Genomic DNA, 14,050 nt, shown 5'->3' with positions numbered 1-14,050 from the left:
TGAGGGCCTGAGAGCCCCCTCCCAAAGAGTGCCAGGGACCCCTCGATTGTCCCCTGACACCACTGCTGGACCCTACTGTGCCTTCTTGCTCAACCTCCCTGCAGGGTTCATTCAGGACAGCCAGGCCTTCTGAGTGGCACTTGGAGGTAAAACCAGATCCAGTGGCTGGAAATTGAAGCTGGCAAACACATATTAGAAACGAGATATTTTTAATAGCAAGGGCAATTAATCTTCTGGTTAATCGCATCTTAGAACAGGTTATCATGGTGGATGTAGATTTTTTTTTTTTTAATCCCAGGGGTTATTTTTAAATCACACAGGGATCTGCCCTAGTCCCGACCAGGGTTCATCTGCATGGTCCTCAGCCCAGTCCCAAAGAGATCAGGCTGGTTAATTACAGATCTGTAAACCTTCTCTGGGCTGCCACAAACTGCTGCCACCTCTGAGACTGTGTTTGGCCTCGGGGTAATAAGTTCCAGTTTGCCTTCTCAGCACTGCTAACTCCATTCACACCTCATTGACAGCTCTGACTTCATTATGACCACACTGGTCTGTACTGGTTCTATCAGCTTCAAGACCTTCCGAAATAAATAGGGATGCTGCTTTAATTGTTATTTAAATATTTGCTCTTACACACCTTCTCTCACAAGCTTTAGCTTTGACATCTCAGCTGTTTGGCAGCGCCGGGCAAGTTTCACTTGAGTGGGCTGGACAGCGGTCAGGAGTTCCGAAGGCCCCCAGGGCTGGCTGCGGGCCACAAAGGCTCACAAACCTCATCCTTTCCCGAGCACACGAGCACCTCACGGGGCTCCCGACAAGCCTGGCTGTGATTCCCCGCTGAGGAGGCACTGCAAGGCGTGTCCACCCCAAGCTGTGCCCCCCACAGCAACGCAGCCCCCCTAAGCAGAGCTTTGCTGGGCGGACGCTTGGGACTCGCTTGTCCCGGCAGCAGCTCTCCCACTGCCGAGGGCTTCTGGCCTTTCTTTGTGAGGAGCACGGCTCCAAACACTTCCTGCACCTCTGTTTCCATCCGGAGGTGCTGCAGCAGGTGCTGATGGTCCTGAGGTGCCATGCTCCACAGGGAATCCTGGGGGAGCAGACCCCTTTTGCTCACTGCCGCTCTTGGGGCTGTCAGCCCTGCTCTGTTCTCTGGCTCATTGCCACATGTCAGCAGCGTCACCTGCAGCTGCTTAACAGGGGTGGGTGCTTCAGGTCGCTAAAAGAATCACCAGCAAAGGTATCGATAAAAGCAAGCTTGGTATAACTTTGCAGTGGTAGCAGAGGACAGAAAGAATGGTCAGAAGACAAGGAAATGACCAACAAAAGCCACCTCAAGGACCTGGAGCTGGAGAAACCTGAGCAGTGACAAAACAACAATATCTTTACATGGAAAAATTACCTGAGCACCTCTCCTATGAGGAAAGGCTGGAGGAGATGGAACTGATCAGCCTGGAAAAGGGAAGGCACCAGGGGATCTCATCAGCGTGGATAAGTACCTGAGGGAAGGGCACAAAGGCTAAGGAGTCAGGCTGTTTTCAGTGGTGCTTTTGACTGGACTGTGCTCCCAGCTGAAGAAACAATGTTCATGTGCCAGCCGGTATTGTGCATAGCGTTTCATAACGCATTTTGCTCTGAATCCTGCATCCTGTACTTTGAGAACGCTATCTTTGCTATAGGCTCTCACAGAGCCAGGAGATGTATGTCTGTATAGTGACCCGCAGATGATGGATGTCTTCTGAATGAAAGGTTCTGGAGTGCCATGCTCACATAACTGCTGGGGCAGAGCAGTGCACTTGGAGAGAGCTGCTTCCGGGCTAAACGTGCTAGAGGTACCAGCCCTGTGCCTTAGAAACCCCATAAATTATCTAAAGAATTTGGCTAATACCACTCTCCCTGAGCAGGATCCAAACACAGGAGTGAGGGAGGGCTTGGCTCTCCTAAGCAGAGCAATCCTCAAAGAAATATGTGAAAGGGATATGTGAACCTTGTCCGGGACTACAGAAACAAAAATTTCCAGTCTGAGATCCAAGCAAAGCCATGCACCGGGGAATGCTCTTGCTACTGTTAATGAGGATCCTGGATTCTCACTGCTCTAGCTGTGGTTCTGCCAGGTTTAGCTCTGAAGTACCTTCCCCAGGTATGAACGCGCAGACAGGTTTCACTGTCAGAAGCTGAAGACAGAAGCACATGGGGCAGCTCTGCAGCCAGGGAGAGTCTGTGGGACCATGTCTGCAGAGGCCAGCTGGGACCTCCTGGGTGCCCCTTGCACAAGAGCTGTGGCCCACCTCAGGCCGTGTGTGGCTGCAGAGCCTGATGGACCGTGTCATGGGCACATCCAGGGGCAGAATCTGTGCCTGCCGGGGGCCCAGCTTTGGTCAAACAACATCATGGCCACAGCCAGCCTGTTCTCTAGACTTCCCAAGCTTTGAGTAAATAATTTTACGTTACTCTTGCTTTTAATATGTTTAGCAGCTATATTGCAGGAATGCCTAGAGGCTGTGACCAGATTTAGTCCTGTTGTGCCAGATTCCGTGCAGAGATAGTAAGTGGAGCAGGTAGAGGCATAAAGTTAAGACTGCATAGCAGTTTCCATTAGGAAGACCTGCTTTCATTTCCCAGTCTGTCGTTACACTTTAACTATTGCAGTTGTGGTTGCTGTGCTGTGTTACTCAGAACTTCACCCATTACAGACACAGCAAAAAATTAATTGGCTTGTATTTGGCCAAGAGCTGGTGCATCAGGATTATACTCCAGACTCTCCACCTCAGGGATGAGAGCTGCCCGGGGTGGTTCTTTTTCTGCCCAGTAGCATGGGATCAAATTTTTCTTAACTAACAACCTCTGAGGATCCCACTTTGCGTGCTCCGAACAAGGACATTTTTGGAGGTTTTCTCCCAGGATACTCTGTGCTGACCAGACAGGTCATGCACCATCTTCAGTATAGACACTGTGTCCCAAGGGTTAGGGCAGGACACTCTCCAGTCTTTCCTACTGACTCCAGTAAAGCAGGCAAATGGATCCGTGTTCACGTGTCTGCAGCAAGGAATGGAGAAGAGGAGGAGCAGGAAGAAGAAGTTCGAGCAGTTCTAATGCAGAAAGCAGAGAAGAGAGGTGGTAGCAAAGGCAGACTGAGGATGGAGGAGATGGGCCAGGCTAGTCTGTGATTGCTGAAGCTGCTGCTTGCAGAGACTGAACTTGAATTCAGCACTCAGGGCCCAGCTTGGTGAGACTAAGGACCATGTGCTGAGACTGACAAACACAAGCCATGACACAGTGACCCCGAAACAGGAGAGAGCAGGTTTCCTCCTGAGGCTTTTTTAACTCAGTGTCTGATAATGCACCTAGAGAGGTCCTGAGAGATCTCCATCAACAGCTGAGAGTGCAGTGAGACCAGGGGCTTTGCAAACTGCACACACAATCAGTATTTCTGCTGCACCTGGTGTGTTGGACAGTCTATCTTCAGGCATGTTAAGAAAACACACTGGCTCCTTGAGAGGGAAGGATGACGCCCTTTAGACTGGAATCGAGGGGCTTTCTGCAGAGGTGTGTGGAGAGGGAAAGATGCCCAGGGAGCATTTGAGCAGCCGAGGTCTGAGCCTCAAGTGGAAGCCATGGAAACTGCATTTCACTAGGCAGCCAGAAACTGTGGAAAATTAGACAGAGGTTGCAAAATTGAAATTGGGAAAGCCCATGAAAGTCCAGTGGGTGGATGTGCAACCTGGACCCTCTTTCCAAGCTGGCTCACACTTGAGGATGTGAGGACGGTGGATGTGGAAGTTCTGCCCCACTTGATGTACACATGAGAGTATAGCAGCACAATCTTTGGTTTATTATTCTTCCAACTTTTTTTTTCTTTCTTTCTCCAGTCCTTCAATATATCCTCCTCTGAATCTTTGGTTACTATTTGCAGATGAATTTCTACCTGTACTACAAAGTCTCACTAGACAAAGTAAGCCTAAGTGGGGTAAATTGTTGGGGCCCTGAGTACATTCCCCCCTCCTGGAGGTTTGGCTCTCCAGGGTCAGGGCAAACTCATAGGATGCAACCATCTGTCATCAGATCTGCTCTGCTCACCTTCCTCAGGTCCAGTGGGAATGCACCCTAGTCAGTGAAGGCCCTGCCTCGCTACAGCCCCTCCTGCCTGGCTTCCCATCCCTCTGGAAGAAGCCTGTCCTTGCTGCAACTGGCACGGAATAGACTCAGTGTCTGAAGGGAGATGGGGGCTGCAGGTAGTGCAAGTGTATGATCAGGTAAGCAGAACCTTAATCTTGGAGATATCAGTAAGAACTCGCAGGGCTGAAGCTACTGCTGTGCAGAGGGCAGCATTGAGCTTGTGCTGCTGTCTTCAGGCAGGACCCGCCGCTGCGGGCACAGGCTGCTATCCTCCCTCAGGGGAGACACAGTCCACCCCCAGCTCGCTCAGTTCCCCAGCAAGGTCACTAAAGAGAGCAGTTTCCTGTTGCTCTCAAGTACCTTGGTAACCTATCTGTAGGTGTGAGGTGTGGGTTGGTTACACAGAAAAGATTCACTGAACAAGTGATCAAATTGTATTTGCTCAGGAGTCAGAAAGCTGCTTGCACAGCCTGGATCTGGGCCCTTTTGAGTGCAACCTTGAGATCCAGTAACACAGGGCTATGCTTTCACTTTCTCCATGGCCTAAGTTGCTTTCATAGCAGGGAATGGACCCAAGCTGTGTGCACTGAAGATGACTCCAGCCTGGAGGTTCCTTTACCACAGTCATCTGGTGGATGAGACAGGAGAGCTGGGCCAAGGACAGACAGAACCTGTATGCCGACCAGCAGAGCTGGAGCCATGTCCCTTATTGTGTCACGACTGGTCTCTGGTGGGATTCATCCAAAGGCTTGTCACTGCCATGTTCCTTCCCAGCTTGGAATCTGGGCCCTAATCCTGGACTAGGGGCCAAAGCCAGTCAATGACATGCAAAGACAAGCATCTCTCACTCACTCACTCACTCACTCACTCACTCACTCACTCAGTGATCCAAGGGCGGGGGCTGTCTGCAGCAGATCCCCTATGCCAGGCCTCAGTTTTATGATTCAATATTTGAGCCTGGATGATTATTTTACCATTGGCTACTCCACACCCATTTTCCTGACTTGGAGCAGGGCTGTTCTTGCTGTAGAGGGACAATTCTTTGGGACCACAAGGATGTGGCACAGAAAAAGGTACAAAATACATGAAAGAAAGAGGAGGCTGTGTGATGTGATATCTGGGCCCTGGGGATTCAGATGGTGCCTGTTTAGTGGAGGAAGGCTGAGTACCCCACTTGCAGCACAGTGGGCCCCTTTTGCCTCACTTAAATGCTCCACACAGGATCCAAGTGTCCAGCTCCGTGACTGGGCTGCCATGTCCCACAGAAAACACACACTTCGAAGTGGTGTTCCACACCTCCTCAAGCAGAACAGAAGGTGATGGTGGAGAAATCCATGTGTTTACGCGGATATCGATGCCACCAGGGAGCCTGGGTAGCTAAGCAGCCGGGGGTGCTGCATCCCTGGCCAAAGGGCAGGAACACACAGGGGCCTTGAGAAGACAAATATCCCTAGGTAACAGCTAGAGGTCTGGAGTGCCACTGAAACTACAGTTGGAGTGAGCATAGACATGACTTCAGCTTGCATTTCTTGGCTTTCAAGCACTTTAGAAATCCTGATACTCCTCTGAAGCAGGGCTTCAGTTTGCCTATTGCAGGTCTGATGAGCAGCTCTCTATAGACAGAGGACAACCCAAATGCCGAGCTGGGGGCAGAAGGTTCTCTGTTTTAGCGTGGGGACTCCCCACAAGGGGCAGGCGATGTTTCTCCGGACGCAGAGAGTACGGCGGAGCCGCTCAGTTCCCGCCGCGGCTCGGGAGCTTTCGACTCGCACGGGTCTCGCCTGCTCTGCAGAGGGAGCGATGCGCGCCAGGGCCGCTGGCCGTCCCCCGGGGGACGAGTCCGACAAACGGAGTGCGGGGGAGCGGGGGGCGAGCGGTGTCGGGGCCGCGGGGGAACAGCAAGAGGGGGCATTTCAGGATACACACGCACCCCTCTCACCCTGACCCGAGCGCGTCTGCGGGAGGCGCCGCGGTTTTCCCGGCCCCGCGGCGCCCGAGCCCGTCGGTCTCACGGAGACGCCGCTCCGAGCTGAGAAGGCTCCAGGGCCCAGAAAGGGGCAGTCCCGACCCTGCCCCGCGGTTGCTCCCCCCGCGTCCTGTTCGGAGGCGGGCGGTCTGCGGACACGGCACAGGCACGGCACAGGCACGGCACAGGCACGGCACGGCACGGCACGGCCCTGGCACGGGGCGGCCGGTGCCTGCCCGGGGCCGGTCCGTCGGGGCGCTGGAGCCCGCCCTTTGCCGCCGTCACCGGGCCACTCCCCGCGGGCTCGGCCGACAGGAGCTGCCAGGAGGGCCGGCTCGGGTCCGGCTGCGGGAGCCAGGGTGGTGCCGGGCGGAGCGGAGCCGGCTCGCCCCGTCCGTGGGCCCGGGCCCGGGCCCGGGCAGGGCCGTGCGGCGCGGCCCCGTCCCGTCCCCACAAAAGCACCCTTGTCCTGGCCCCGTAATCGCTAATCATCAATCACCATTAATAACAGCTGATGAGGCGGGAGGGGGAGGTGCCTTCCCAGGGGCCGGCCGCGCCGGGGGAGCGGGGCGCCTTGCCCCGCCGGAGCGGGCGCTGAAGGAGGAACTCGACCGTGATGTGCAGAAGATGGATGAGAGCAGAGGGCGACACCCCCGCCCGCCTCCCCTCCCCTCCTCCCCCCTCCCCTCGGCGGCCCGGCCCGGCCCCCCCGCGGCGGGGCGGGCGGGCGGGCGGCTCCGAGCGCGCCTCCACTCCGCCGCGCCGAGCCAGCGAGCGGGCGGGCGGGCGGCAGCTCTCGCCGGGCGCCGGAGCCCACGGGAGGCGGAGGGCGCGGGCCGGGGCCGGGGCCGCGGCGGCGGCGGGGCCCGGCGGCGGCGGGATCGCGGCGAGTTGGCGGCGGCCCGAGCTCGCCGGAAAGTTGGTGCCGGCTGAGCCGGAGGCGCCCGCTCGCCATGCAGAGACCCGGCGGCCAGGGGACCGCCTTCTCCATCGACTCGCTCATTGGGACGCCGCCGCCGCGCTCCGGGCACCTGCTGTACACCGGGTACCCCATGTTCATGCCGTACCGGCCGCTGGTGCTACCGCAGGCGCTGTCCCACGCCCCGCTGCAGTCGGGGCTGCCGCCGCTGGCCCCGCTCGCTTCCTTCGCCGGCCGCCTCACCAACACCTTCTGCGCCAGCCTGGGCCAGGCCGTGCCCTCCATGGTGGCGCTCACCACCGCCCTGCCCAGTTTCTCCGAGCCCCCCGACGGCTTCTACCCGCCGCAGGAGCTGCCTCCGCCGCGCGCAACCCCCGACGCCGGCTGCCGGCGCGGCGCCGACGGGCTGGAGGCGGAGGAGCTGCCCCCGGGCCGCGACAAGGGGCCGGCCGAGCCGCCGCTGCACTTCCCGGACCCCTTCCCCGGCCTTGCAGGTAAGAGCGGCGCGGGCCCGTCCTGCCCGGCGGAGAGCGGCCGCCCCGCCTCACCCGGACTTCCGCAGCCTCGGGGAGACCTGCCCGGGTCCTCTCCGCCGTCCCAGCGGCACCTGGGGGCAGGCGGTCGTGCGGGCCGGAGCTCGCCATGACGGCAGCCTGGAGCGGAGGCGCTGGGCGGCAGGACAGCGGGGTGGCCGCGGGTGGCGGCGGCGGGACCTGCCCTCGGCTGCGCTCCCGGCCCGGCCCGCAGCTTTCGGGCTGAGCCGGGACGACCGAACCGATTCCCCTCCGTCCCAGGCCCCGGTCCGCAGCTTTCGTGGATGGGCGTCAAACTTCGCTTGCCTCGGCCGGGCCGCGGGGCAGGAGGGGCGGGGGAGCGGCCGGTCGTGGGGGACGCCGCGGCGGGACTGGAGCGCCGCGGCCCGGAGCCGCGCCGGACCAGCTGCACGGAGCTCTCCGAGGTCCTGGCACTCGGCCCGGGGCGAGTGAGGCGGAGGGTGGCGGGGCGTCCCACGGCTCGGTCCGCAGCCCTCCCCGCCCGCACCGATCTTGGTCCCGGTCCCCGTACCGGTCCCGTTTGGTGCGGCGCGGGGTGCGCCTTGTCCCCAGCGTGGTGCCGCGGCCCGGGCGGGTGCCTCCCGGCGTCGCCGTGCTGCGACTATCGGCTTTCTAAAGTTTCCCCCGAGCCCGCCCCGCGGGGCTGACGGTGGAGCAGGTCCCCGCCGAGGCGCCCGCCCGCAGCCCCGCTCTCCTCCGTCCTGGCCGCCGTCTCGGCACCGGCTCAGCCCGACGGCGCGGGCGGGCGGCAGCGCCCCTCCCGGGACCCCCGGTGCGGCCGGGAACGGCTCTCGTCGGGGTCCTCGCCTTTGTGCGCTGCGACCGCTCCCCGGGAGCGCCGGCAACAGCCTCAGAGACTTGTTGCTCCGTATTTCTCAGCCAGGTCCAGCACTCACCTCTTCTCCCTCGGTCCTGCAGCACGCACGGGGCGTGAAGGGTCCCTGCGGCAAGGCACAGACGAGCCAGCTGCTGTTTCTCTGGCGTGGCCCCTCTTGAGCTGTCTCTCCTGGCCACTCCTGGGATCCACCTTTGTCTCACAGGCTTCTTGGCATGCATGTGTGCTGCGAATCTCTGCTGCTTCTTGCAGTGCTTTGCTGTTCGTTCTCCATCCTCTCTTTAGTCCCTCCTGGGTTGTCTTCCTTGTCCTGCCTTGCTCGTCCCTCAGAAGAGCATTTCACTCACTCAGGTCCCCCTTAGACTTCTCACTCCAAGTAGGACGACGGGGGCATTCTGCCTCCCCCTTGCCTTTGTGGGTTATTGGGTGCTCCTCCGGTGCTCCCCTGCCTCTGTGCTGAGTCAAAAGCCCAATACAATCTTACTTTTTTTTTTTTTTTTTTTTTTTTTTTTTTTTTTTGTGAAAGTCTTCTCGGGGGGCAGCACTGCCCTGGCCAAAACCAGGTCTGTACGACCTCATCTTTCCTGTCTGTGAGCAGACAAACTGCGTTGTGCTTGATCTCCGTCTATGGCTCCTCAATAACTGAGCCCAGTATGTTCCCTCCTCCCAAGGGACTCAGATGAACTGTCCCAGACTGTGGCCACTTCTGAATCCAAGAAACCCTACCTCTAAGACTTTTCCTGCTGCAACTGGATCGTATGATGGAAGGGAAGATGTCTTGCTAGTGCTGTTCATCCCCTGCTGCCTCAGAGCACTGGGTTTGCTCTGCAGCCATGAGGGATGCTTGTCCTTCTGCACAGGCATATGCCCATGTGGACCCAGTTCTGTGGGCTGCTTTGCCCAGGTCCAGGAGGATTTGTCAGGCCAAATGTGTCCACCTTCTCCTTTACCTAATGTTTCCCCTGGCTGTACCAGACAAAACTGGAGATGGACAGTGGGGTTTGTTTTACAACCATCTTAGAGGAAACTCAGGAGGGTTGTTGTGAGGTTTTTTTCCAGTAGTAAGGAATAGAAAGATGATTTGTGTCAACAGGAGTCATCAAAATCTATCTATAATGCAGTTTGCAACTTTCATCCAGTCCATGGCTCTGGCCGAAAGCAATTGTCCAGGGAAGAGCAAGAGAGCACAACCTGTTCAATGTTCAATTCTAAAATGATACTTCCCTCACATCCAACCATCTGCACATCTGGGACTTCCTGTGCCAAGTGTTGTTTCTGTATATTTAGTAAACTTTGACTAATTTGTTTTCTGTGGCCTTATCTAATCTCCCCTGGAGTCCACCAGAAAGGAGGGATAACCTTGACATCAGCCACATCAAGATGGCAAGATGTTCCACAGGTTTTTTACCTGTAATAACCTTGTGAAGGATAAATGCCCCCTTTTGATAGTTTTGCTGACATTTAGTGACTTATACTCTGGAGTAACTGCTGCTGTCCCTAGGCTCTGTTAGTATCTCCATCATGCAGGTGTCTGTGGATCAGTTGCTTCCTGTATCAGCCTAAGGAATCAATGCACTATCTTAGGACTTCTCTCTGCATCCACTGGGTTTGAAACTTGCTTCCAGCAATTGCCACCCTTCTTGAGCAGGGAGAGGCTTGTCGGGAAACTGGTGCTGAGAAGCAGCAAAGTTTGAAGTCTGGTTTATTTCTACAGTTGCCACAAAGGTATGACCCCTGGTGCAGGGGTGCTTAACACCCCTAGCTCTCCACTCCTCTCGTGAGAGCAGGTTTGTTCCTGAGCTGTACAGATCTCCTCAGGCTCAGGCAGTAGTCTGAAACTCTTGGTTTGCTGCAGTGACTGCACATTCAGTCAGGGACAGGGTGAAGTTTCCGTTGGGCCCCCGTGTGCTTACCAACACAGGGCTCATCACAACAGCCATTCCTGATCCAGGTCTCCCTGATGCTGCTTGAATAGCTTTGTCACCTGTGACACCCAAGTCTCTTCACCATGCTTTCCACATCCATAATTATAGAACCACAGAATGGTTTGGGTTGGCAAGGACCTTTAAAGGCCACCTAGTCCAAACTCCCTGCCATGGGCTGGGACATCTTCAACTACATCAGGTTGCTGAGCCCTGTCTGACCCGGCTTTGAGCGTTGCTGTGGATGTGGTACCCACTACCTATCTGGGCAACCTGTGCCAGTGTTTCACCACACGCACTGTGAAAAATTCTTTCTTATATCTAATTTAATCAACCCTCTTTTAGGTAAAATCATCACCCCGTGTCCTATCACGAGAGACTTAAAAGTCTCTCTTTGTCTCTCCTATAAGCCCTCCTTAAGTACTGAAAGGTTGCAATGAGGTTCCCTGAAGCCTTCTCTTCTCCAGACTGAACAACCCCAACTCTCTCAGCCTGGCCTCACAACAGAGGTGCTCCAGCCCTCAGAGCATTTTTGTGATGCCCTTTGGACTCCCTTCAATGTCTTTGGCAAGATCAATGAACAGCAGTGACTTTGTGGAAAACAAACCAGTGGGTCAACCCTATTCTTCATCTACTGCTTCTCGTTGATTTTTCAGCCACGATGCTTTGCTTCATGACAGCTTCACTTCATGATCAAAGGGCTTGAAAGTCTCAGAATACCCCAATCACATGGGCGGGATCCCCTGCCTTCATTCCGTCCTTGCTGGGGACACAGTAGGTGACTAACAGACTAATATACCAATTTTCTTTGTGAAAACATCCAATTTAGATTCTGTTATCAAATAGTTCCAAGCTCCTTACTGCAAACCCAGCCCTTTTTATAAGACACAAATGTGAGAGTGCTCAATTTAAAATTTGGAGTCTGGTTCTGAAGAGAGTATTCAGAGACAGCAGCTGTTTTGCAAACCATCGTGTGGCTCAGCCTTCTTCCAGTCTCCTGGGGCACAGCCTGGGCTGACAGGAGCAAACTGCCCTACCAGCTCTGTTTGCTGGTGTGGCTGCTGGCATGCCATCCTCCATCCCTGGGGAGTTGCAGTGCCAGAGCAGGACCTAAAGATCCCTTGGGGAAGACACTGAATTCCTCATAAGAGCTCTCTCACCTTGTCAGGCCCCATGCTCCACTGGAGAGAGGTGGTACACAGAAGTGAAAGCTCTTCTTTTCCTCAGCAAAGTGGTTCCATGAGGCTGTGCAATCGCAGCCAAAGTGCTCCTTGCCACCTGCTGCTGATCCTCAGCCCCACAAGTATGAATTCTCTGGGTCTTTACTGTCTATGCATATGGGAAATCTCTTCCCCGACCTTCAGGAAGAAAGAAATCACTCTGCAGCAGCATAGAGATGAAGGTGTTCTTTCCTACTGTAGGAAGCAGGAAGAGCAGGGAGAAGATTCCAGATCTCCAAAGTCACCCACCTGCTCTCAGGAAGCCACGGGCTTGCTGCAGGGCTAACATGGGATGTGGGACCTTCAGTCACCAGACTACCAGCAATGTCTTCTGGGCTCAAGTAGTCTCCTGCAGTTCTGTTTGTGTATTTAAACCCTGCACCGTCAGGCTTCTGAGGGCTGCTCTGCCTTTCCCACTGAGATGAGGTGAGGTGGCCAGTGATCCAGGGGTCCAGGTTGCATATGCCAGTACCTGGACACTGCTTAGAAGTTCGGAGAGCTGCTGCTTCTCCTTGTGCATGTTGGAGTATATAGAGCAGCAGTGCTTCAGGACAACTCCTTCCAGCAGTGATTACTGCTCTTGAGTCAGACTTGAAGAATGTTCTGGTCTCTTCTAGTCTCAGCATGACAGAAAAACTTCTTCACCTGCTTGTGCAGCGCTGTGGGTCGTCCCTTCATGACCCCTGTCTGTGGCTGAGAGCATCTTGTCACTTTGTTTGAGCCCTTCTGCTATGGAAGTGACCGTCTTCCAGACCTCTTTCCTCCATCTATCTCCATGGCTGTTTAATCATTCAGGCAGCAGTTTGGGACACAAGAAGCTTGCAAGGAAGAGAATCATACCCCGGTACCCTATCAATATCCTCTCAGGCATCCTAACAGAGGTGTCTGTGGTGATCCAAGCACAGCATTCTGCCTGGTGGCCTGCGATGAGGTGCACATCTGTGTGATGCTGACAGGTTCCGTCCTTCCCCTCTGCGCACTGCTGGGCGTAGCTGAGCCCTGAGCGTCGGCTGCCTCAGCACCTTGTTCCTTGGCTGCAGAGTCTGCTGTGGTGCATCCTTGGATTAGGGAGGGAGAGCCAGAAGTGGGCCACCCCATGTCCTGTAGAGCCCTGCGGAGAGGTTTGCTGGGCTGGAGCTGGCTCTGGATGCTGTTTCCGGGACAGTTCTTCAGCTCTTGGCTGGCTGCTTTCTAACAGCATCGATGGTCTGGCGCACTGGGCAGGGAAGGGAGGGCTGAGCTGAGAGACGAGGTATGGCCGTTCTTTACGACGTGAAGGTCCAGACAAGCCCTGGCAGCGTTGTGATGTTCTCCACTAGACCGAGACCGTGATGCTGCTAGGCTGGCCCGTGGGATGCGGAACTGCTGAGGGGGTCAGACCCCAGAGCGGTGGCCGAGTCTGTGGGGGCTGCCCCTTGCAGCTGGGCAGGGCGCCGGGGAGCGGAGCGGCTGGCGCTGCTCGCAGCAGTTCCCGGTGCAGGGCTGCTGCTGCCGGGGCTGGGGCCGGGGCTGCTGCTTCGCCCGCTCCGGGGCTGCGGGACGCGGTAGTGACGGGGGCCGAGACTGCGGGAGGAGCTGCAGCCTCGCTCCGAGGGAGCGGGGAGAGCCTCCCCCGCGGCTGCGGGGCTCTGGGAGCTGGGGCACCGCGGGCGGGGCGGGGTGCGGGCGGCGGGGCGGGGTGCGGGAGGCGGCCGCGCCGGCGGACACTGACGCTGTGTGCCCCGCAGACGGGAAGGCGTACAGCTCAGACGAGGAGAAGTTGGAGGTGAAGTCGGCGGCGACGCCGTGCAGCGAGCGGGAGGAGGAGAGCTCGGCGGGCGAGAGCGAGGAGGAGCCCTTCCTGGACGGGGCGGCTGCCGGCACCGCGCTGGGAGCCAAGGGCAAGGGCAAGGGCGGCCCGGCCGCCGAGCAGCCCCCGCCGGGCTCCGGGGCCGGGAAGAGCCGCCGGCGCCGCACGGCCTTCACCAGCGAGCAGCTGCTGGAGCTGGAGAAGGAGTTCCACTGCAAGAAGTACCTGAGCCTGACGGAGCGCTCGCAGATCGCACACGCCCTGAAGCTGAGCGAGGTGCAGGTGAAGATCTGGTTCCAGAACCGCCGCGCCAAGTGGAAACGCATCAAAGCTGGCAATGTCAGCAACCGCTCGGGAGAGCCCGTCCGCAACCCCAAGATCGTGGTGCCCATCCCGGTGCACGTCAATCGTTTCGCCGTGCGCAGCCAGCACCAGCAGATCGAGCAGGGCGCCCGGCCCTGAGCCCGGCGGGGCTCCCGGACCCTGGGGCGGGCGGCGGCGGCGCGGGGGGGGCCGAGCGCCCGCTCCCACTCCTGTGTACATGTACCTTATTTATTCCGTGTAAACTCTGTACATACGGCAGCCTGTCCTTCTGCCCGTGCCGCGGGGAGTGCGGCCGCCTGGCCCTCGGGCCCTGGCCGCCCGCTGGGCCGGGCTGAGCCGGGCCGGGCCGGGCCCGCGCTGCCGCTGGCGCCCGCCCATGTATAGTTGTGATTTCAATAAATTATTTTC

At 57.4% G+C, this 14,050-nt stretch overlaps 1 protein-coding gene across 1 annotated transcript; it reads left to right on the top strand.

The window, feature by feature from the left end:
• The first annotated feature begins 6,706 nt into the window (after window positions 1–6,706).
• Window positions 6,707–14,050, top strand: GBX1 (gastrulation brain homeobox 1). Its single transcript, XM_066198403.1, is given in 4 exon segments — window positions 6,707–6,756; window positions 6,758–6,800; window positions 6,802–7,492; window positions 13,257–14,050. Coding segments are annotated over 4 exon segments (1,308 nt in total). The 3' UTR covers window positions 13,781–14,050.

Source organism: Chamaea fasciata, unplaced genomic scaffold (genome assembly GCF_029207755.1).
Source record: "Chamaea fasciata isolate MVZ Bird 193981 ecotype frontalis unplaced genomic scaffold, bChaFas1.0.hap1 SCAF_1, whole genome shotgun sequence".
NCBI lineage: Eukaryota > Metazoa > Chordata > Aves > Passeriformes > Sylviidae > Chamaea > Chamaea fasciata.
Note: the sequence above shows the minus strand (reverse complement) of the source record. Positions and strands in the feature narration are given on the sequence as shown.